Below are 23859 nucleotides of genomic sequence, written 5' to 3'. Positions count from 1 at the left end.
CCCCATCCCTCTGCAGTGAGACACTGCTCCCCCCCATCCTAGAGCTCCCCACAGGCTGGGGAGGTGCAGGGATGTTTGTGTGGAACCTCGGTGAGTGTCCTGACAGCGCTGGCAGCTGAACCTGGGGCCGAGCTGCCTCCCCTCCTCAGCAATAAACCTGCCGGCAGGAGTCACTGACCTTGTCCCCATCTTTCAGCTGCTGTTTCAGGAGACCGAGAGGGGACACACAAGGTCACTGTCTCTCGCCCGGCAGCGGCTGAGTGGCCGTTTCATCACCGAGGAATAGGCTGGTGCTGAAGAGCGCCTGGGCCGGGGAGAGGAGCTGACAGACAGGCGGGGGCCAGGACAGCGGGGAGGGGGGGCTGCGGGGACTGCGGGAAAGCTGAGACCCTTTGTGCTTGTCAAAAGACCCCGTTTAGGTTCCTGTCCTGTGGGGGGGTCCTGACGCAGCCCGGCTCTGGGGCACAGGGGGTCCATGCCCGCACAGCTCCTTCCCTTGCACTGAAAGAGCAGTTTTAGCCTCAAATCCCTCCCGACGTTTCCCCGAGCACTGGAGCTTCCCATCGGAAGCTGCCTCGCTACCAGGCATCTGCCTCGCTGGAGACTTGCTGGAATGACGTGCTCGAGAGAGCTGTCAGATTTGGTTAAAATTAGGCAGCAGACTCCAAGTTATTACTGGAGGACAGATGGACACTCTGGGGGTGCGGCGTGTTCCCGGCAGCGCTGGAAAACCGAGCCCCAGCCACCGCGGAGAGACCGGGCTGGGAGGGGACGCGGGAGCGGAGCCTGAGCGGGGCCGTGAGACGCGCCGGGCTGGGCTTGGCAGATGGTGTCTGTGGCAGAGGGGCTGGAAATTGGGCTAAAACCTGTCCTGGGGGGAAGCTGGCCCCGAGCCGGCCCGGTGGAGCGTGGGGCTGCTGCTTTCCCCAGCCGGAGGAGTGTTGGCTCCAGCACACAGGATGCTCCTGAAATCCTTCAGAGCGGGAGAGGGAGAGTGGCCACCACCCAGCCTGGCAGCCCTTTAGCAGCCGTCATCGAGGAGAGAACAAAACGCTCAGCAGAAAAGCCTGTCATTTGAGAATGAGATGATAACCTTCTCCTGTTCCCCCACGGCTGCAGGACTGGGAAGGACAAATCCCGTGTCCGGGCAGTGCCCTTGGACAGGCAGCGTGTCCTGACCATCCTCCTCTCCAGGGGCTGAGAAAAGCTGCTCGGGAGGCACAAAGGAAGAACCAGGGGAGAACCAGAGCTGGAAACCCACCCCAGGGCTGCCCAAGCTGGAAAACCCCCTCCGTGAACCGGGGCTGTCAAAGATCCCAAAAGTCCCCCCCCCAGCATGGGCTGTAGGGGTTCAGGGTGCTGGGTGCAGGTCAGGCTCTTCCTTGGGGGTCAGTTCTCCCCTTTCCCAGACCCTGAGGTGTCTCTCTACCCTGGCTTGCCCCTGAGCCTGTATCCATCCCAGTAAGCATCCCCGGTACCGGTGAATCCCTGGAACCCAGAGCCCATCAGCCAGTGCTGCTCTCCAGGCGGGTCCTGCCCCTGTTCCCTCACAGCCAGGTAATTACCATCTCCTCCACTCGTTGTAATGAGCCCAGGTGCTCACTTTGCATCCAGGCAATTTACTCAGCAGATCCTGCAGCAGCAGCCGAGTCCCAGCGAAGGGCCCAGCGCGCGGCTGTGCCGGTGATGGATGCGCGGGACACGGCAGCAAAATTATCTCCCTGAGCAGGGGGGGAAACAGCAGAGCAGGAAAAGGGGTGGGCAGTGAGGGGAGGGAAGAGACAAAGGAAAGAAGGGTAGTGAAGAGGACAGATAACAGTGAAGGAGTAGTGAGGGACAGGGACCATAACTGGGGGCTCTGGGAGAGGAAAAGGAGAACCAGTACCTGCAGTTGGGGCACTGATGCACCACGTGCTTTGACTGAGGGATGTGGTGACACTCCTGTAGGTGACATTCCCTATAGATGACATTCCCTGCTGCCCCACACAGACAGCACATCCCAGCTCCCAGCCTGGATGCTCAGATACCACTAGTGGAGTAATAAAAAAACCCACCATAATTCACACAAACAGTGAATCACCTCCCTCCAGATCCTTCAGTCTGACTCAAATTCCTGTTGAACTTCACGTTTGTGGGTTTAATGCCCAGCATCACAAACCCCTCTGTAATTTTAAAGGGGCCTCTGAGAGAGATGGGGACAGGGATTTTGGCATGGCCTGTTGCAACAGGACAAGGAGTGATGGTTTTAAACAGAGAAGGGCAGATTTAGATTAGATACAAGGGATGACTTTTTATGATGAGGGTGAGGCAGGCCCTGGCACAGGTTGCCCAGAGAAGCTGTGGCTGCCCCATCCCTGGAAGTGTCCAAGGCCAGGTTGGACGGGGCTTGGAGCAACCTGGGATAGTGGAAGGTGTCCCTCCAAGGCAGGAGGGTGGACTAGGTGACCTTTAAAGGTCCATTCCAACCCAAACCAGCCTATGATTCCATTCTTTGAAACCCTTCAAGCTCACCCCTGGACCCAGCCAGGCTCCTGGTTCCCATCTGGCACATCCCTTTCCCCAGGGGCTGCTCCAGACTTTCACTCAGCTGGTCAGAACCTTTCCCTGCTTTCCACCTTAAATTAATTCTTCACTAATTTACAATCACTTGATCTTACACTGATACAATCTCTGGAGTTAAACACCTTCCCTCCCTCCTTGGCTCCTTCTCCCTCAGACGTGTTTACGGGAGTCATTACATCCTCTCCCCACCTCCGTTTGGTGGAGCTGAGCAAACCTCTCTCCCTCCATCTCCCGTGGTGCAGCAGATCCGGGGATGCAGAGCCGGGAATCAGCTCCCTGAGCCAGAGGCAGGTGCCTGCAGCGCCCGGGCTGAGCAAGGTCAGGCCCGCCGTCGCTCTGAGCGCCGCGCTGCCCTAGTTCTGCTCTGCACATTTATCTCGTTTGCAGCCGGGCAGCTGATCCAAATGTGAATGTACCCAAAACGGCCAGTTCAGCATTCCCAGTCCCCGAAATGGGTCTGTTCCTCGTGACTCTGCTGCAGAATGAGCAACTGGGGTTAACACAGGGGAGGGGGAGGCCCAGGCAGAGATAAAACACTATTAAAAAAGCCAAATGATCTAAATGTTAAGGGAGGAAAAACTTAATAAATTAAATGTAAATCTATTTTTGTTACATCTGTTCAGATCCTTTAAGGAGCTTTAGGACAGCTGTTCCTATATCCCATTTAATCTTGATGTTATTGTAATGTGCTAAGGCTTGGGGGCTGAGCTGATTGTCTCTCCAGGCAAATTCTCGAGCCACCAGTGAAAACGCTGCTCCCAGCCTGGAGCAACATCCACAGCTCCCGTCCCGGTGATGGGGGCAGAGGGGATCCCACAGTGCCCCCCTGGCACAAGACCTTGGCAAACCCTGGTGCTGAGCGTTGCTGAGACCCTGGGCTGGATTTCCTGGGCATGGAGGGGGGTTGGGTGGCCAGCAGCCCCCAAAGTCCAGTGGGAACACACCGTGCCAAGCTGCTGGAAGGAGGGACCCCCCGGCACTGCCCCCTCCCCACCCCACAGCCCCCCTCACCCCCGGTGCCCGGGCTGAGCTCCAGCCCCACTCCCGCTCCTCCTCGCAGACAGGGAGGGAAGGCAAAGCTGCACCCAGATGCCTGTCCCAGCCTGCACACCCAGCACACCCCGGGGGCCAGGCTGAGCCCCCTGCCCGCCGGGCCCCCTCCCTCCCTCCCTCCCTCCCCATCCCTGCCAGGTCGAGCGCGGCCGCTCCTCTGATTTCCTCGCCCTGAGTTGTCACGTCCCCCTTTGCTCTTCATCTCTTCCCCCTGTTTGCTGGCAGAGTTATTCCTCTGACATTAGAGGCTTTGTTTTTAATTTCCTAAATTACAGCATAATTTAGGCTAATTATTGCTTTGTCCCTCTGATCTTATTAAACCTTTAATCCCTCGGTGATTCCCCACCCAGAGCAAAGTCTGCTTTTCTCACATTCATTCCTGCTCTGGGTCTGCTCTTGCCTCTTGCCCGGGGCAGCCTCACCTCCCAAACCGGCTGCCGATGCCCTGGATGTTCTCTCCCCAGCTCTCCTTCCCTCCAGTGCCTTGGAATGCTCTTAGATAGGTGGAGAGGGGCTTGGCATGAGGGCCTGAACTCCTGAAGGGAGACCCTGCTAGGCCAGGCAATATTCCTGTCACCAGTCCTTAAGCCCTCCTGGCTTTTATCCTGCATGATGATGTCTGGTTGCATTTTGATCCCGGGCTCTCTGGAGTTGCACATCCCATGGAGCATCATGGTGGCCTCAATCCCCCCATCTCCAGCTGGGTCAGGGCCAGCTTGGACCTAAAGGTCCCTTCCAACCCAAATCATTCTGGGATTCTATGATGGGCAATATCTAACGGGAATCAGACCCATTCCCTCCTTGCCAAGCCTACTCATGACTTTCAATTATCCTTTCCTTCCTCCCACCCAATTGTTATTGATTTCCCAAGGCCTGGAAGGCTCCTGTGGGCACCATCTCCCCAAACAACCCAAGGTTCCTCTGTGCTGGGATGTGCAGGGAGTGTCAGCCCTCCCTGGGCACTCAGCAGCCACCTGAGCCACTGCTCCTGTGTGGGTAAGGACCTTACCTCAGCATCCAGAAGAATCCTTCTTCCCTGAACCAGGGGACAAACTGGCAGGAGGTTGGAGCCAGGTAAGGGTTGGTCTCTTCTCCCAGGCAATGAGTGACAGGACAAGAGGAAACAGCCTCAAGTTGCACCAGGGCAGGTTTAGTTGGATTTTGGAAGAATTTCTTCCTGGAAAGGGTTGTCCATCCCTGGCACAGCTGCCCAGGGCAGGAGTGGAGTCCTCATCCCTGAAGGGATCTAAAAGCCCTGTGGATGTGCCACTTGGAGACACAGGTTAGGGGTGGCCTGGGCAGTGCTGGGGAACGGTGGGACTCGATGACCTCAGAGGGCTTTTCCCTCAGGTGACCCACGTTTGGATGCAGCCAAGGCGCCAGCCCTGGAACACTCACCTTCATTTGCTTGGGCAAAACAGATTATGGAAATTTACTTTTTATAGCTACGAAGTTGAAGGATTTTCTGACCACAGGCAGCAAAAATCCCCTTAATGAAGCCCCAAAGCTCTCCAGGGCTTTGGGAAGAGCTCTGGCCCCCGGCCCCCCTTCTCCACTTGAAGTATTGTTTCTGTCTTCAGTCTCCTGCCAAGAATCTCTTCAGCTCTGCAGCTGGATTTGATACAGGGGTGGGGAGAGGAGCTTAATCACAGCAATAAAGAGAGAAGCTGTTCTGGGGGAGTCTTTCAAGAAGCCGGGTTGAAAGAGTCCCCGAGAGTGAAGGGGCTCCCAGTTACACTGCCCAAGCTGGGGGAAAAAAAAAACCACCACAGAAAGGCCAAACAAAACCTCTCCCAGGGCTTTGCTGCCTCTAATTTATCCCAGTCCCTGGATTAAAAGTAGGTCATTAAAGCGGCTGCGGGAAGGGGTGAGGGCAGCCCTGCCCGTGGCACTGGGATGGTGGTAAATCACAGCCCTGGCCCCACCATGGCTCCTGCTGCCTGGAGAGGAGCCCAGTTCCCAGCCCCATCTGGGGGGCACCAAAGCAGCCCTGAGCCCTGGGAGAAGGGACAGAACAGGCACAGCAAACCCAACCCCCAGCATCCCTTGCAGAGGATCAGGAGGAGGATGGGGAGACACAGGGATCAGCTGGAACTGAGCGAGGGAAGCAGGACAAGGATGCCTCTGAATGATTTCCAGCTCAAATTAACTCCTGCTATTCAGCTTGAGAGCTGCTGGGCAGGTGAGACATCATCCAGAACCAGTAGCACCCAAACCCCAGAGCATCTGGATGAAATCCTCTCTCCTGCCCCCAAAAGCACTGGGGGACCAGGGCTGCTCTCCCTGCAGCCTCCAGTGCCTCTCTCCCAGCTCTGTGCAGCCTCTCCTGAGTTTTGCCTGTGTCCATGCTGCCAGAGGGTACCAGGAGGGATCCATGCCAGCATCCTGCTCTGCTGCCATCCATCCTGGGAGCAGGACCCCGGTGCCAGCAGGAGAGAGGGACCAAGGGTGACCACAGAGCAGCACGTGGCTGTACCTTGTTCATTAGTGCCACCAGAATTTTTGTGCTCCAGGAAGGACTGTGACACATTTGCAGCTTGAAAAAGCCAAGAGGGAATATATTCCCTGTGGTCCCTGTGATGGGGAATGGCACCTTCCCCACAGGTGGCTGTCCAGGACCAGAGAGCAGCGCCAGGGGCTCGGTGGCTGCACACAGAGCGAGTCACAGCTCCGCTTCTCCAGAGCTGAGCAGCATCCCAGAAAGCCCTGAAGGGAGAGGAGAGTGGGGGAGCTCAGCCCCAGCTCTCTGCTAGAAATAATAACAAAAATAAAAGACCTGCTTGCCTCAGCCACAGAAGGAAGTGCCTGTTGGATGCCACTGGCTGCAGCTCCCAGAGCCCAGACTGGCTCTGTGGAGCCATGGGGAGCGCAGGAGAGGCTGAGATTCCTGCTAACACTAATTCCAGTGAGCACAAACCTGGGTGAGGGGCAGGAGCTGTCACATCTTCCAGGGCTGCTCCAGGTCTCTCAGCCTCATCACTGCACACTCTGGCCCCAGATTCCCAGTGAGCTCCAAGATTTTCTGTGGAAGCACCTGGCTGGGGTTGCTGGATCTCAGCAGGGGCTTGGGGACCTGAGGGGGTGGTGGGTCTTCGAGGCTCATCCTCAGGATCAGACCCACCAGCAGAAGGACTGAGGCTCCATGGCATGGATGGGGACCATGGAATGGGGTGTCCATGCAGAAGCATCCTGCTCATCACCCCACACAGGGATGTCTGCAGGGGCTGCCCCCGTGTGCACTGGTTCATTGAGGTCCTGAACTCCTGGGGGACAATATGGGACACAGTGGGGACAACATCACCTCACCAGCCTCCAGAATCCTCAGCCAGGCTGCAGCAGGACTGCGCCCTTCCACACCGCTCTCCCTTCTCTCTCACTGAGCAGGGAGGAGAGTGCCCAGCAAAGGTGGGGTCACCCTGTCCTGGGGCACAATTACCCTCAGATCCCCCCCCAGCAATGGTAAGAGGATCCAGGCCCCCTCTCTCTCCTGGTGCACGTGCAAGACATTCCAGGTGGGGAGACGGGGTCCAAGCCGCTCCAAACCAGCTGACTCCCGGCGGCTTCCAGGTGGCCGAGCCGGCAGCCAAGGGGATGCTGAGAGCTGCAGGACCCTTCTGCTCCTCCCGGAAGGAACCCGCAGCCTCCCACCAGGCACCAGCATTTGGAGGCCGAGGAGGAGGAGAGCTGTGGGGGCTCTCCATGCCCACAGCACCCGCTGCCATCCCCCTGTCCCCGCCGTGGGGGACACAGATCCTTCCCACTGCCTTTCCCGTCCCCTGCCAGCTGATGGCTTGTCCTGTGGCCAGGGGGCCGGAGCTGCTCCAATGCACGTTCTATGCCAGCAGTGTGGCCAAATCCAGCCTGGCATTGAGATCTTCAGCTGGCCACGAGCATCCCCTGCACTGCTCCAGCTCCTGCCACCCGCTTGGGGCTGGAGGATGTGGGGACAGGGAGGATGGAAATGGCTCAAATGCTCTCCTGCCCCTGGAATGGCTTGGAGGTGTCCCTACCCCAATCTGGGGGGCTGATGTCTGCCTGGCTCTGGGGTCTCTCTGGTCCAGAGCTGTGCCAGGCTCTCCAGGCCCCAGCGCTCCGGCAGCTCCAACAAGAGCGAGGCAGAGCCGGCTCTGCTGGCGCCGCGGATCCTGGGCAGCCAGGCTCGCCACCCACGGCACAAAAGCAATTAAAAGTTGCACAGAGAGGCCACAGTGAAGAATGAGGTCACATAGCCGTGTCACCACCGCGCTCACTCCTGTCACACCAGCCCAGCCGGTCCCGGGGACGCAGCCGGCACAGGGATGCTGGGGAGGTGCTGGTCCAGCAGGGCCCGGGCCTGGGAAGCAGTCAGGAGCAGGGAAAAGGAGGCCTTGGACAGGCAGAGCTTCCTCTCCCACCATCCTCTCCCTCAGCCACAGCTCGGTGCTCCCAGCACATCAGGCCAATGACCGGGAGAGCATTCCCGTGGAGAACGCACAGGAAAACGCCGCGGAGCGGAGCGGGACGCGGAGCAGCCCGGCAGGACGATGCACACCCGTGTCCCCCGCCGTGCCACACGCACGGGGGGTGTCCGCGGGGGGGGCTCGGTCCCTGCAGTCCCCCCGTTCCCCTCCCCAGCACAGCCCATTGTATGAGATGGCCGGGCCGTCAGGACACATCTCGTCATCCACGCGGCCGCGCTCCCGCGGGAGCCGCCGGCTCCAGCTGCCAGGACACATTAGGAGCTCTGCCCGCCCCGCAGAGCCGGGCACGACAGAGCGGGGGGCAGAGGGAAGGGGGAAGGGCTCGGCTCACATGGGAACCCCCCCACAGGAACCACTGCTTGCTCCCCGCGGAGCATCACCCGTCACCCAGCCCAGAAAAAACACGGAATCCTGCAATCATTTATGTTGGGAAAGACCTCCAAGAAGATCAAGATCTGGGCAGCTCCCTGAGGAGAGGGTGGGTGGGAGGTGGAGTGGGATGCATCCCTGGGGATCCCTATCCCCATGATCCCCACTGCCTTCCACCAGCTTTGTACTACAAAATCCTCCCAGACAGGACACACCCACACTAAAAACCCAGAAAACCCCAAAAAACCCTAAAACACATGCCCAAAAAAACAACCGACCACCCCACAAGGACCCATCCATGGGAAGTGAGACCCCAAAACCTTTTTTCTGCTGGTGGGTAACAGGACAGCGCTGGAGACAAACCCACCACAAGACCTGTGAAAATAATGGATTTGGGGTTTCCTTCAGAGAGCAAATAATAACAAAACCAAATCATTTCAAGGATGCCAGAGGAAACAACAAACACCACAAAAGCAAACGTCGTGGTCTGCATGAGGGTAAACAAACAATCCCCAGGTTAAACAGAGCCAGAGAAAAGGCCAAGTTTGTTTGGGAATGGAGAATTAGGTTGAAAAAAATGTTTTTTAAATTGTTCCCTATAGTTTCACCTGATCTCCCAGCCCTGATTCCAAAAGCAAAATCAAAATATTTGATTTTAAAAATGTCAGAGTGAGACATTTTTATATTTTTAAAAATCCATTCTTTTGGCCCCAAACCCAGAAGGAATGAATAGTTCAGTTTGATCCAAAACTGCATATTTTTGTCGAGCGCAGCATTAATCGGACACGTTTCACCCCACTCTGGTGGAAACAAAGGGGCCGCGTTGGAGCTGCTTCCAGGGCTGGTGCTGGGAAAGGGAGCTGGGGGGACACCGGGCAGGACACCGGCCCCGTCCCTCACAGGGAGCTGGGTGGGGGCACACTGAAGAGGGAAATGTTAATATACGTGATTTATAGGGCAAAAACATTCCTTTAAAAACCTTCCCTGATGGGAAAGGGATCCTTCTGCGGATGGAGGGTGAGAGCCAGACACCCCCAGCCCCCCCAGCACCTCCCAGCTCTGGAGTGATGCTGGAGCATTCCCAGCTGCCTGCTCCTGCTGGGGAGAGTGGCAGGATGAATCCCACATGGCCGAAAAGCCTCTTCCCCCCTCCAGAATCCCACCTGCAGCACGTGGTGCCGGACACGGAGGGACCGGGGCTGCCCAGCCGAGTGCCCACCCCGGCTGGGACCACCCCATCCCCAGCGGGAGCAGCCCCGCTGCGGTCAGGATGATCCAAAGCACCCAGCTGCGAGCCATGGGGCTCCAGCTTCCCTCGCTCCATGGATTTCGCTCCCCCTGGGCTCGCAAGGCCCCTCCACGCCCCAGCAGGACGGCGGGGACACGGCCAGTGCCACCTCCTGCCCGTCCCGCCGGGGGCACGGGGCCTCCCCCGGCTCCGGCCGCCTCCGCACTTGGCTGCACTGCCTGAAAGGGCCTTTCTCTCCCATTCAGGACAGGATTCTCCCGCCGTCCCTCCCTCCGCGCCCGCAGCGCGGCTCCCGCACCGGGAGTGCCCCGGGATGGGCGCGGGGAGCGCGGGGAGCATCGCAGGGCAGGGCAGGGCAGGGTGAGACCCCATCCCGCTGCTCGGGAGCCCCTGGGGCTCCTGATGAGCCTTTCGGGCTCCCGCCGAGCCCCCCGGCCCACCCCAGGCTTATTTTCCCCGTTTATTGGAGCTAATTACCCCTCTGTTGGTTTGGGGAAGGACAGCGGGATGTTTGGAGGCTCAGCCTTCATTAACCCTTTCCCCCCGGGCCGGGACAATTTCCGGGTGACCCGCGGGGCTGCAGACACTGGGGCTTTGTTCGGCTGCCGGGATATCGCCGGGATATCGCCGGGATATCGCCGGGATATCGCCTTACGCGCCACGCTCCGGCCCCTCTCCAGCGTCCAAGAGCAGCAAAGCCCAGCAGGCACCGGGATTATTGTTGGAAGGCCAGGGAAGGAGAGGAGAGGTGTCAGGCTCTGGCAGGGCTGTGGTCAGAGGTTCATGGGAGGGACCTCGCCGGGCGGAGGTGGGATGGGCATCCCCATGGAGACCCGCCCAGAGCTGCCTTCTCCCACCGGGATGAAGCTCAGCCCTTCCCACCCATCCCTGGGAAACCTCTTCCCCTCAACGTGCCCCCCAGCCTGGCCTGTTCAGCCTGGCCTGATCCTGATTCACATTAAGGAGTGGGAAGCAACAGTTCATCCTGCATCCTCCTCACGAGCTGCTCTCTCATTTACAGCCAGCCCAAAATCATGGATACATGGTTTGTATGGATGCTGCCATCCTTCCAAGTTCCTGCAGCCCCAGCGCTGGGGGGAACTGGGCATTGGCACATCTACAGCTGCTGGAATACCGGGGGTTCCCACAGGGGACAGTGGCTGTGGGAGCCCACCACTCCTTCGGCCTCCCAGGAGGAGGCCACTCCAGCTGGGACACCTCCCAGGCACCTGGAGAAGCCCTTGGCCTCCTGCTGCCAGCCAGGTCTGGCACCCCATGGCAGCCCCTGCCCCATGCCTCAGGAAGGATCCCACCCCAGCTCCCAGCAGGATTCAGAGCTTTTCCCCAGCCACCAGACCCCAGCTGGGCCACGTCCCCACCGGAGCTCCCCTCGCCCCGCGTGGAGGAGAGCGAAGCCCCCGCAGCCCCTGCCCTTTGGAGTCACGGGCTCGCTTTTCCTCCTGGCTCAGCTTCCTCACAAAGAGCCCAGAGCCACAGCAAGAGCCAATTTCCAGCAGGAACCTGGCTCTGTGCTCACTCGGGAGGATTACACCAGGCTGCAGGAATTAGGGGGGGAACTCGGCTGAAACCGAAGCCTCGCTTGGCCCTTCCCAGCCAGGACAGCTCCAAGGCTGGAGGTGATCTCTGGGATGGGGACAGGAGCTGCAGGAGACCCAGCAGGATCGCCCCAATGCACAGCTTCATCCCATGTGTGTCCCCAGGGCCACGGAATGGGCAGGAAGGCTCAAGCACATCCCTCCATGGGATGGGTGCCTGGATCACACCATCCCCAGGGCGTGTCCACCCTGCAGTCACAGTGTCCTTATTCCCCTGTGCTCCCAGGGACAGGAAAGAGGCACAGAGTGACCAAAGAAATGGGGTAACCCCCCCAGTGGGATTCTGAGCTGGCTCAGAGGCAGAACCCCCTGTCAGTGCCCTGTCTGCTGAGAGCCAGGACATCCCAATCCCAGCGGGGTCACAGGCTGGCTTAGAGGCAGGACCCCCCCAGCTCAGCTCCTGGGGTGGCCCCTGCACCAATATTTCTCATTTTCCTCTCAACAAAAAGGAAAATCTCTGTTTCCTTCAGAGTCATTCCAGCAGCAAGGGGACCCTCTCCAAGGGTTGTGTTTCAGGAACATTAAAACCTTGCACATAATTAACTGATGTTTGCTGTAGAGCTCGACTCGTGTTCATTCCTTCTTAATGAACAAAAAACCTACTGGAGTTATCCTGAAGGTCCCTGTTTTGCTGGGAGAAAGCTTCCTCCTCATCCCTCCATGGCTTCCCAGCACACTCCCAAGGGTCCCTTGACTTCCCAGCCCTGCAACCCCTCCAGCCCAGCCTTTCCCTCGTGGTTACCCCACCAGGATTCCCAAGGGGGTTGTTCATGGGCTGTGTGTGTCCCAGCTGGCTGACCAGAGAAGAGCCTTTTCAGGATGCTGGAAGCCCTGCCAGGGGAACAAGGCTGCATCCATCCCCCTGGCTCTGGGCCTGCCTGTGGAGGAAAACCTTGGCAGCACGTGAGTCCTTTCTCTGAGCACTTGAGCTCCGCCGGGTCGAGCTCCAGGGAACTGCGGGGCCTTTGTGCGAGCGGGCCCGGCCCGGATCTGCTCTGCCTCGGGCACAGATGGCTGCACTGGCACAGGGACGGGGCTGGCAGCAGCACAGGAACACAGGGAGAGCGCTGGAGCCTGACCCACTGCCCTGACAGCACCAGCCATGCTCTCTTCCTCCTCTTCCTCATGCTCCTCCTGCCATCCCTTCTGAGAGAGACCACCATCTGCATTCCCATCCTGTCCCATCCCATCCCCACCCCCATCCCCGTGACAAACAGCCCCCCAGTGCATTCCCGTTATTGCTCTCATTACGGAGCCCGTGGGACTCGTTGCATTCCAGGACGGCCTAATGGATCTTCCAGGCTCCTCTCCGTGGAACCAGGTGCAGGAGAGCGGGTGGATGCCTGGCTGTGGGAACAGCCCCGCGCCTCGACCAGGGGAACCTGTTAGCTCTTTTGGATATACTGTAGGGAAAACAAGGATAAACTTCCCAATCCTGGCTGCCGCCGCTGGCCCAGCCAAGGGTTATTGAAGGAATTGCTGTTATTCAGCCCCTTACAGGCTGGGGGGGGTTCAGATGCTCCCCTTGGAGCAGAAATGCCGGAGGAGGAGGCTGAGGGGGCTGGGAAGGGTGGCTGGATCTGGGAATCAGCCACAGTGATGGGGGATTGGAGTGTGATATTGAAAGGGGAACTTGGGGTACACTGCCCTGCTCACCCTCAGCCCAGCTGAGATCCAGGGAATCCAGCCAAGGCTGGGAGGAGCAGGAGCTGGAGGCACTGGTGCTCCAGCTCTATCCCTGCTGCCTCCCAGGGCCGGCTCATCCCACAGATGGGCAGCAGCAACCACTGCTCAGGGCAGGAAGGGAAGCTCCAGGGGTGCCAACACCTCGGCAGTGCTGGGAATAGGATGGCGAGGGTGGGGGAACTCCAGAGCACCCTGCCAGCACCAGTGCCCCTGGCACAGCCCTGGCACATGGAGCCAATGATCTGGGAATCCTGGGGGTGGCCCTGTGCTCCCCACACCAGGGCTCATCCTGAGCCCCACAGCAGCCCTGGGTGGCCCACAGCAGCCCTGGGTCCCAGCTCCAGATGAGCCTGGCCTCAAACTGGAGCTGTGAGTGCTGTGGATGTGTCATTCCCTGACACCTCCAAGGTGCTTTGAGTTTCCCATCCCTTAACCAGGTCATAAAGGTGCTTCCCATATGAGCTCCCCTTCCATGTGGGTGCCACCCTGGCCATGGCATGTGGCAGTAGCACACTCCCAGCATCCCATCCCCCCAAAACGCTCCAGCTCCGCTGACCAGGCAGCCGCCCCACTCCTGAGTGGGATCCGGCCAAGGGCGAGTTAATAAACTCGACAAAAAGCTCCTTTATGTGAAATAATTAAAATAACTCCTCCATTCCTGATGGACATCCAAAACCATCAGCAGCTCCGCAGCTTTAATGAACTTTCCAGGTCTGGAGGCTCCTGGGTAAGATCCTGCCGATCCCTCCCTGCCAGCCGGCCCTCGGGAGCGGAGCCACCGCGTGTCCTCGGCTCCCCTGTCCCCCTGGGCACAGGCACTGCGGCTTGATGTCCCCTCCCACCACAGCCAGAGCCGAGGGTGCTCCCAAGCAAACCCTTCCCAGTCCAGGGGCTTCCCCAGGACCTTGTGGGGAGTGTGGAGGCTCCCAAGACTCCGTGTAACAGGGATGATGCAGCCCTGGTGCACCCCCACCCTATGGAACCCCCCCTGCAGCAGCCTCAGGACACACAGGGAGCACCAGGAGTGATCCCGTGGGTCTGGCAGGGTCCACACCCCCGAGTCCATACTGATCCCACCCGGAGCAGCCCCAGAGCAAGGGGGACCTGCCGTGTTCCCGCTCCCCAGCGGGGTGTGGGCTCCAGGAACCTGTTAAAGCACTTATCCCTCCTCTGGCAGGCCCCGGCACGCTTGGCACTTACAGTTCTCCCTTCAGGCATCAGGGACCAGCAAAGCTGTTTAGAACTAAAAGTGTTATTTCATTCCCACTGGGATCAAAGCAAGCAGAGAGGGAGGATTTTCAAACCAGTAAACCACATTTGAGCACCGCTGGTGCACCCAGAGCCCCCTCACCCCCGGCCCCCTCCCGGCAGTCCCAGTTCGCTCTGGCAGACTCTTGGCACAGTCCCAGTAGCTCTGGTTGTGCCCAAGAACCAACCCCTTCAGCACAGGGTTTGTGTCCAAGGGGAGTTGGTGGCCTTAGAGGAGCCTCTGTCTCCTCATGAACAGAGCCACAGAATCAGTCATTTGGGCTAGAAAAGACCTTTAAGATCACTGAGTCCAGCCACATCCACCAAGTACCCTACTGTATCCATCCACATCCAATCCTAAAACCACTGAGTCTATCCAATCCTGAGTCCATGCTGCAAATATTGGACAAAAAACTCCAAACTTTGCTCCTGACCAAACCCAACCCAACAGATCCCTCCAGGACAAGCCAGGGAGGATCTGCACCAGCCAACTCTTCCCAGTTCTCTTCAGCCCAGGCTGTGGTTTCAAAACACAAACTGGGGCAGGAAAAAAGCACACAGGAGACAGCTGGGATTCCATAGGAAAAAAACCCTTTTATTTAACAATATATCAGGTTCCATCACGGCTCCATGGAGTTCAGCTGCCACAGAGCTGGTTACCGATGCCGATGATATGCTACTGGGCGGGAGAGCTGGGAGAAGGTGAAAGGAATCAAACCGAGGAACATGACACGAAGAAAGAAAATCTGCGGTGCCGGGGAGCGCGGCCGAGGGGATCCCGGCCCCTCCGGGGCCCCACCGGGAGCCCAGGAGGATCAACCAGCGCGGGGGTGCCGAGGCCTGATCCGGGATGTGCCCCTGTCTGGGAGCAGCCGCTCCCTGAGGAGGTGCTGGCACAGAAGGGCCTCGTTCCCTCCATGCCCGGCATCCCAAACCGTTCCCGTGTGACCAAAGCCCCATCCCGTGTGCCCCAGCCGGGACCGGCCGCATCCGGGCTCCAAGTGCACATCCAGCTCCCGGCTCGTGGCAGTGGAGGATGGACAGGCAATCCGGCAGCCCGGATGCTCCGGCGGGGCCGTGGCACAGGGCTGGGCGGCAGCAGCCCCGCGGTGGTTGATTGTGGGGACAGACCCCCTCGGGACACGGGACGGATGTGACGCTGTGGGATGTGGACGTGGTCACAGCTCTGAAATGTGGGAGCGTGGTGTGGATGTGCTGGTGTGAGGCACTGCTGGGATGGAGGGAGGGATGTCCATCCCTGCTCCAGTGCCTCTGGATCCTCCAAGGACCCCTCCATCAATACAATGCAGATTGCCAGTCCAGCTCCTGTGAGCCACTGGGAGGACTGGGAGCTCCCAGCTGCTTCTGGCTGCCCACAGGGAAGTGCCAGGAATGCCGGTGACACCAGAGGTGGCTCTGGTGGGCACGGCCACCTCCCTGAGGGCAGAGACCCAAGGTGGGCCTGGCTGAGGAGGAACAACCCAGCCCGGGCACCAAGCAGAGACGGGGATATGGTGTGCTGGTAGTTGGCAGATGGAAAACAGGGATAGCTGGGAAAGGAATCGGCACCAGGAGCAGCTCCACAGGTCTGGAAAAGCAGAGCAGGATCTCAGGATGGTGCACTGAGTTCTGCACCCCCAGGTTGGGTTTTTTTGGTTAAAGATAAATAAGGAGATAAATTCACTGCTCCTTTAGGTCACCGTGTCACCGAGTCTCTGCCCGTGCCCAGGTCAGAGCTCAAAGCTCTGTCCAGAACCAGGACAGCCAGAAACTCACTGGGAATGAGCCAGGCCTGGGCTAGGATCAATAGAATAGAATCCCAGACTCCCAGTCTCACTCTCTGCTTGGAGCCCATCCAATGCTGCATTATACTGAGGGCACAGCCCCCACACCAGCACAGCCCGTGGGCTCCGGAGCTGAGCACTATGACAATGTTTTACACCCGTTCTTGTGGTTAAAATTTCTTTTTTTTTTCTTTTTTTTTTTTTTTAAGTTCTCATTTGTTTTTCTAAGAAAAAGCAACCAGAAAATAATTCGGAGTTTATACAAAACATCTTTACATTATTTCTTCCAAAAAAGACTAGTATTTACACAAACAAAACAGGGGGGAAACAAAAAAAAATAAAATTAAAAAAAAAAATTAAAAAAAAAGGGGAAAACAAAAAGAAAAAAATCAACCAAACTTCAATACTTTCCATGAAAAGAACCCGAGGGACACACTCCAATCCAGGACCCAGCAGCCTGAGGTGCTCAACAAAAACTGAGAGTTCTGATTTCACCCTTTCTTCACATATTTACAAGGTTTTCCAGCTGTTTCCAGCAGGAGCTGGACCGATGGGGACTTCAGTTGGGGACAGCCACTGTGGGAAGCCACCAGCACTGTCAGATCACTTTTGGTACAACCTGTGGCCAGATTCCGTCCCATCATCTCCAAAATCAAACCAAAACTACATTGTCCCTTTCCTGCCCCTCCACTCCAGCCACTGCTCCCAAGGGATTCCACTGCCACTGTCACTGCTGCCAACACCGCCCAGCCAGGGCTCTGCTGCTTTGGGAACCACAGGCCAAGGTTTGGCAGATGGGAGAAGGAAAGGGGGATTTTTTAAGACACCATTTTCTGGGATTTCCAAGAGCAGATCCCATCCCCCAGCAGGGAATGAATGGGGTGTCCTGGTGGGGATGGCTCCCGGGCCGGGGGGCAGCACTGGCACGGATGCCATGGAGAGAGGGACGGAAGGTGCTACACGGGGAAAAGCAGTGGTGGGACAGGGGGAGCAGGGAAAGGGGTAGGGCAGGGAGGAGCACCCACTGCAGCTCATCCCTCCCTAGGGAAGCAGCTGGTTTGGGGCCCTGGAAACCAAATCACCTCGGGATGCTGAGGGCAGGAGAGCTGGGACACCCTGCTCTGCTCCAGCCCGAATTCCTGCCTTAGAACACCCCAAACCCAACCATGTGACACCCCGGGATGCTCCCATCCTGCTGGGGGCCAAACCCCCACGCAGCACCCGAGCCACCAGAACCCCCGAGTCACCGGGACACCCCGAGCCACTGGGCCCCCCGTCCCTGCTCTGCCCCCCGCCCCTGCCCGCTCCTCGTCAAGGCACTTTAGCAGAGCAGCTCCCTCGCTCTTTGGGCACTTCCTAAGGCGGGACTGGGGGCCCTGGGGACAGGCGGGAACAGCCCGGGCAGAGCAGCCCAGCCAGCCCCGCTCCTGCTCCCTGAGCAAAAGCAGCTACTGCTGGAAGGAAAAGAAAGGGAGGAAGGGGGGACAGCCAGAGGACAGGTGGGTGACAGGGCACTGCCAGCTCCACCATGCCTGCTGGCATCAGCCACAGTGCCAGCAGGTCCTCCCAGGAAGAGGAAGCAGGGAATGATCCCACCAGAAAAGCTCAACCCCGTCCAGTGTTGGGCAGGAGATGGGCAAGGCAAGGGCAGGGGACTCCAGGCTGTGGGACCCCCAGGAGGTGGCAGGACAAGGATGCTCCTGTGCCAGGAGCAGGGTGGGGGGACAGGTGTGGCAGAGGCTGGTCCCCAAAGCAGGTCTTACCAAGGGGCATGGAAAAGCCTTTGGCTCAGCTCCCAACCAAGCCAAGCCTGGTACTCCAGCCTCCTCGGGGGCTTCCAGCCCCAAGCGCCGGCCTCCTCCTGATACCCCCGGCACGAGCTGCGGGTCGGGAATGTTTGTTTTCCAGTTTTCCTTTCCAAGGACAACCTCCCACAGCATACCCAGCCTGGGGGTTCTGCAGCTATCCCCTGCCACCCCCTACTTTGCTTCCAGCAGGCTCAGCTCCAGCCCAATGGAAACCCAAAGGCTTTTCTCCACAGCGGGATGCTCCGGAGGGGTCGGGAGGAGCTGCAGGGCCACAGCTGCTCCGCACGGGGCAGGAGGAGCCCCGGCCCCTCATGCACTGAATGCTTGAGACAGGGTGTAGGTAGAATTTTTTTTTCTTTCTTTCTTTTTATAAAGAGACTAAAACAAGAGTCAACAGCTATGAACACAAAGGTTTCCAGGGGTGGTGGTGGGAGCGGGACGTGCCCCGGGGCCGGCGTGCTGGAAGGAGGTGATGGCGTGTGCCCGAAGGCGGCGGGCCAGAGTCCCGCCCGGAATTCACAAAAATAAAAATGTTACAAAAAAATTAAAATAATTATAATAATAATAATAGTAGTAGTAGTAAATCGGGTTTGCCAGCTTCCTCCCTGCACAGTTGTCTGCATCTTGGCACCGTGGCAAAGCTTCCTCCTCCTCCTCCTCATCCCCCCACGGCCGCTTGCTGCTCCTCGGACACGGCCCCGGCGTCGCTCCAGGCTCCCGGACCCCCATGGCACCGGCACACGGGCACTTCAGCAAGGACGGAGGGAAAATCCCAGAACGAAAAGGGGAGGTGGAGTCTCCGGGTTTACCAGCGGTGTCCCGAGCACGGAAAGGCACGGCGCCCGCCCCCACGGCCGGCCACAGTCTGGAGAAGAAGAGGAGGAGGCTGAAGGCTCACCCTCGAGTCTCGGGATTACAAAAGCTGAGAACTACAAAACTAAATACAAAGGGGAGAATCAGCGCGTGAGCGTGAGCCATCCGCTCCCCGGCGCAGCCCCGGCGCTGCCCGCCGTGCCGGGGGGTCGTGTCGCTTCCTCCCTCCGGCGCCAGCCCGGGACGGGGGGCCCCCGCGCCCGGCGCTCCCGCGCTCCTGCATCGGCCGTTCCCAGGCTGCTCCTCACACCTTGTAGTAAATGTTGGCTGGGCTCTGCGGGGGCATCTCCTGCACGATGTAGACGGGGTGCCCGTAGTCCCCGCTCACCTTCTCGTAGTGCGGGCAGTAGTTGTTCTCTGTAGTCCGTAAGGGGATGATGATGTCGCTGGGCTCCGAGCCCGCGTTCCCGCTGCATTTCGGGCTGGCCAAGGTGCTGAGGGACAAGGCTGCGGCTCGCTGCTGCGTGTGCTTCCGGTGCCGCTTGCGGATCTTGATCAGGAGCACGACGAGGAAGATGATGATGAGGATGAAGATGACGCAGCCGGCGCCGATGGCCGCGAACACAGCCACCTTGGAGCTCAGGAAGCCGTCGCTGGGACCTTGGGTCTCCTGGCCATCCTGGTTGACAGAGCCTGCAAGGCAAAGGGAGAGGGGATTCAGACCCTGCCAGGCAGCCAATTCCGTGCTCTGTCCGTGCATGGATCACATCGCCCATCGGAGCCCCTCTCTGCCCCCCCAAACTTAGCACAACATCCGTGCTCCCAGGGAGGGGAGCAGCCCCCTTGCCTCCTCACCACCTTCCCACCCCAGTCAGACCAACACCTCCCTAGGAATGACTGGGCAGGGCAGGCAGGGCCCTGAGCACCTGCAGGGAGGGGAATTATGTGTCCTCTCCTCACTCTGAATCACTGCTCCCCCTTCCATCTCCCAGCCTATGGAGCAGAGTATTGCTCGTGTCCAGGTGACCACCAACCTGCACCCTGTGAGCCCTTGCTCCCCAAAACCAACCTGGATGTCCTGGTGAAAGTGGGCCCTGACAGCTAGAACTCCCCTGATATCCAATTACTGACCCCTGGGCCAGGGCAGCCACAGCCTCTGAGGGGGGGCTGATCCAGGTGGGAATTAAAAAGCAACTCTTCCCTACTCTGTCTGATTTCATTTTGCTCTCAGTGGGGTCAGGAACTCAGGAAACCATCCTCAAAGGGCTCTCACATGGACTCAGCCCACAAACCCAAGGACCTCACCTCCTTCAAGCCCTCTCAGATGTCCTGTGAGGAACAGCACTTCCCTGCAAAGCTCCTGCCAGGAGCTGGGAAAACAAACCCAAGCTGCTCCACACCACAGTCAGGCTGTGCCAGGCGTGAGGGTCCCTGGGCTGGGGCAGGAGCTGCTGTGAGCAGCGGGGATGGCAGAGGCGGGCACAATGCTCAGGGGAAACGCATCCAGATCCTTGATCCAGAGAGTCTGGCACCCCTGGGATCCATGCAACAAGGCTGGCAGCCTCCAGCCGTGGCAGACAGAGCCCCATCCCTCTGCAGGGGTCCCTGGGAAACCCAAACCCACCCGGCTTGCCGGGCTCCTCCACCGCCGGGATCTTGCTGCGCGGGCTCTGCGTGACGACCTTCAGCGTGTCGTCCGACTCCTTGCTCGGCCGACTCGTCGTCAGCTGCTCTGGGATCACCGCGTTCGGATCTGGGAAAGGGGAAGGGAGGGGTGGGTGAGAAACCTCAATTCAACCTGAATGCCAGCAGGTTGTTCTGCCCCTAAAGAACAACTGCCCCTAAATCCCAGCCGCTCCCACGGGGCACAGGAGCGATGGGAGATGCTGAGAGCAACCGAGCAAGGCTGAGCTGCTCCAGGGCTTGTGGGAAGCAGGTCCCCACCCTAATTCCCTGGATTTCTGTTTTCAGAGCTCCTGTGCGTGGGCTGGGGCAGGTTTCTTGCTCGGGCAGGGGGAGGAAGGGAAGGACAGGCAGGAGGCCAAGGCTGCAGCACAGCTTTGCCTGTTTATTATAAATATTGGCCCCAATGTGCAAACACAATAATGAGAAGCAGAATCGGGAGCTGCGCATCCGAGTCGAGGCCGAAACAAGCCCGGGGCATGGCTGGGGCTGGGAGGCAGCTCAGGATGAGAGGTGGTGGGGAGTAGGAGCTCCAGGAGAAGAGCCCCTGGTGATATGCCTGGTGTCCCACTGCCACCGGTGACAGCTGAGAGCTGCCAAGCCCAGTCCCTGACCCCTGCCCAGCTCCAAGCCCTCCTCGGATACAAGGAAGTCACAGGGACACTGCCTGTGCCAGCCCCTCCGAGGCACTTGCATGGCTCATGGATCCCATGCCAAGTTCACTTCCCACTGGGGCACGGACCACGAGGTAACTGGGAACAATCACTCCCTTTTAATCCCAGTGCTCTGCACATGTGTGATGTTGGCAAGAGAAAAAAGGGAGGAGAAAAGATCCTAAAAATGGAATTCTGCTGAACTAACCCGGGCTCCCAGGAGCAGCTGGCGTGGCCTCAGATTCCCCAGAATCCTGAACCACCCCCAGAGCAGCACAGGGACCGCCGTTCAGGGGCAGCAGGAGACCCCAGGGCGCGGCAGGACTCACCCTGCCCCACTTTCATGACAATCTTCATGGAGCGCGTCTGGCAGACCCCTCCTTCCCGGTTCTCCAGGCCATCCAGCGTCCCATTGGAAGTGGCTGCAAGGAAAGAGAGGGAACGTTATATGAGGTTCCTGGGAGAACAGGCAGGCAGGTCCCTGCTGTCCCCTGGCACTGCCAGCTCCCAGCTCTCCCCCAGCACCTCCCACCACGGGGGTTCACCCTTGACCCCATGTTACAGCCACATTTTCACACCCCAGGCTGGAGCCCAGTGAATTCCCAGCTCCTGCCCCTTCAAAGCTGCCTGCAGCAGTGAGGACGTGATCCCTCCAGCTTCCCCTCACTGCCACATCCACACAAGTGAGCCATTCTCCCTGCCTGCACCCTCCTCCCCCTTTAATTCCTGGATAATTTCCTTTGCTCCTGGTGCAGAATGGGAACACTTGCATATGCACAGTTTAAATTATACATCTCTAATTACACCCTGTGCCTCGGTGAAGAATGTAAACTCAGAGCCCCAGTGGGCTCCAGGGGCTCTAATTGCAGGGCAGAAGTCACTTAAATTCACATTAACTTTTCGCTGTAGCCGGCACAGATTTTGAAGCCTTTGGATCCTGCGGGAGTGCAGGGAACCACACAGTTCCTGCTGCCATCCCACAGGGAACAGCCCCACCCTCCAGCCCTCTGCCACAGTGGGGACGGCTCAGGGCAGGGGACACAGGAGAGATCAAAAACCCAAACCAGGCGACTGCAGGATTAAGCACCTAAAGGGCAGATTCTGCTGAACACAATCAAAAATCTGGGTTTTGACCCCAAAAGGGCCCTGGACACAGACGCTGTGCCAGGTGTGGAGCAGTGCTGGCACACAGCCAGCCCTGCCCAGGGATCAGGATGCTTCCCAAACTGTCACCTCCATCCATCGTGGCATCCCAGTGCTCCACCAAATCCAAGCACAGCAATTTATTCACCCAGGGAAGCAACAAAACCCAGGGGAGCTCAGCAGCAGCGTCAGGAATGCGATGAGACGGAGAATCACGGAGCTACAGGGATACTTTTCCAGACACAAGGCAGGACTTGGCCCGCACGGCACAGCCAACACCTACCCGAGCCTCAACGCCAAAGCTCAGCCCCAGGGTTTCAGGTTCCCTGTGCAGCCCAGTTCCTGCCTCAATCCTGCAAAAACGGGGGTGTGGGAAGGCGGGGGTCTAGTGGAAATTTGGGATGAATCCATTGGACCCTGCTGGGTGTGAGTGTGGGGACAGGAAGAGGTTGGAGTACAGAGCAAGGTCGTCCTTCCGCACTCCCCTTCCCAGAGCAGGACCCTCGGGTGCCTCCACGAGCCTCCATGCTGGGTTACTCCGGAAAGCACATCCAGATCCCGCTGGGAAGCAGCTCCAAGTCCATCAGCTCTTTCCAAACACCTCTGTGCAATCCAGGCTCTCTCCTGAAACACCAGCAAATGTTCCACTGATCACAAAGTCCCTGGGCCGTATGCTGAGTTATTGCCTCTCCCACGGCTCCCGGGATGGAGCTGAGCATCCAGGCAGCTGGGATCCACTGGCAGGCGATCCGACAGGGGCACTGTCAGCACAAATCCCCACACAAAGGCCTGTGAATACAGAGGAATGCCCCCAACAGCCTGCACAGGCTCTTTGGAATCCAACCAGGAGGGGCCTGAGCTCAGACTCCCCATAAAAACATCTCGGGGAGAGAACTCCAGCAGAGAGTAGGGCAGCCCAGTTCTCCCAGGCCAGAGGCACTGGTCTGGGGGTGAAATAAGCGGATACATCCCAGCTCACGGCACTGAAGCAGCTCCATGAACAGTTTCCCAGCTTCTCAGCTCCATGCCATGGGTTGGTCCATGTCGAAGACATTCATCCATTCAGGGAGAGCGGGGCAATCTGTAAAAACCAGCCTCTGTGAGGCCTCGTGAGTCTGATTTATAAATCATTACCTAATTATATCAAAACGAGGTACAGAGTAATCGTGGCTCGAGTGTGGAAGCCAGAAGATCCCACAGAGGCAGCAGTGACAGGAGACAGCAGTTCCTCCAAATAACTACAGAGACGCTGTGTCTGGATGCAACAAAAACATTAAAGGTCCAAAGAGGACAGAGGGAGCAGCTGGAGCCACAGGGATGGACAGAGGGACACAGCTGAGCATCTTCCTTCCCATCCCACACACAGGACTTGGGCACGAAGGGCTCTTCTTGTTCTGCTCGTGGTAATGATGAGGGAGAAAGTAGCTTTGAGAGGGAACCACCTGGAAAAACGAAGCAGTTGCCTGAGGAAATGCAAAAAGGAGCAGCTAAAAAGGCAAAACACTTGTAAAACCCACAGTGATAGTCTTGGAATGGCCTCTGGAAACAAGGACACACACTGCCACGCTCCTCATAAATCCACAACGGGCCAGAGCAAAGCTGGATGCTCCACAGGGCTGGTTGGGCTTCCAAAAGTCAAAATCCCAGAATCATCCAAATGGTGAAGAGTCCAGTGGCTGGTGGGTTTAATATGAACAAGCAGAACAGGGGAATGTGCTGAGCAGCAGGTCCA

The 23859-nt window shown here is 58.4% G+C and overlaps 1 protein-coding gene across 1 annotated transcript in view; it reads right to left on the bottom strand.

Moving 5' to 3' along the window:
* Window positions 1-14817: 14817 nt before the first annotated feature.
* Window positions 14818-23859, bottom strand: part of EFNB1 (ephrin B1) — a 49820-nt gene continuing 40778 nt past the window's right edge. The window contains exons 3-5 of the mRNA XM_050310756.1: window positions 21314-21406; window positions 20273-20401; window positions 14818-19341 (exon numbers count right to left, since the gene is read on the bottom strand). Of these exons, the coding sequence (XP_050166713.1) occupies window positions 18953-19341; window positions 20273-20401; window positions 21314-21406 (611 nt within the window). The 3' untranslated portion in view covers window positions 14818-18952. The remainder of the gene's footprint in view (window positions 19342-20272; window positions 20402-21313; window positions 21407-23859) is intronic.

The sequence above is a fragment of the Myiozetetes cayanensis genome, unplaced genomic scaffold (genome assembly GCF_022539395.1).
Source record: "Myiozetetes cayanensis isolate MyiCay16 unplaced genomic scaffold, myiCay2020 scf15, whole genome shotgun sequence".
NCBI classification, from domain to species: Eukaryota; Metazoa; Chordata; class Aves; order Passeriformes; family Tyrannidae; genus Myiozetetes; species Myiozetetes cayanensis.
The sequence above is the reverse complement of the archived record's forward strand: the minus strand, read 5'-3'. Positions and strand labels throughout refer to the sequence as shown.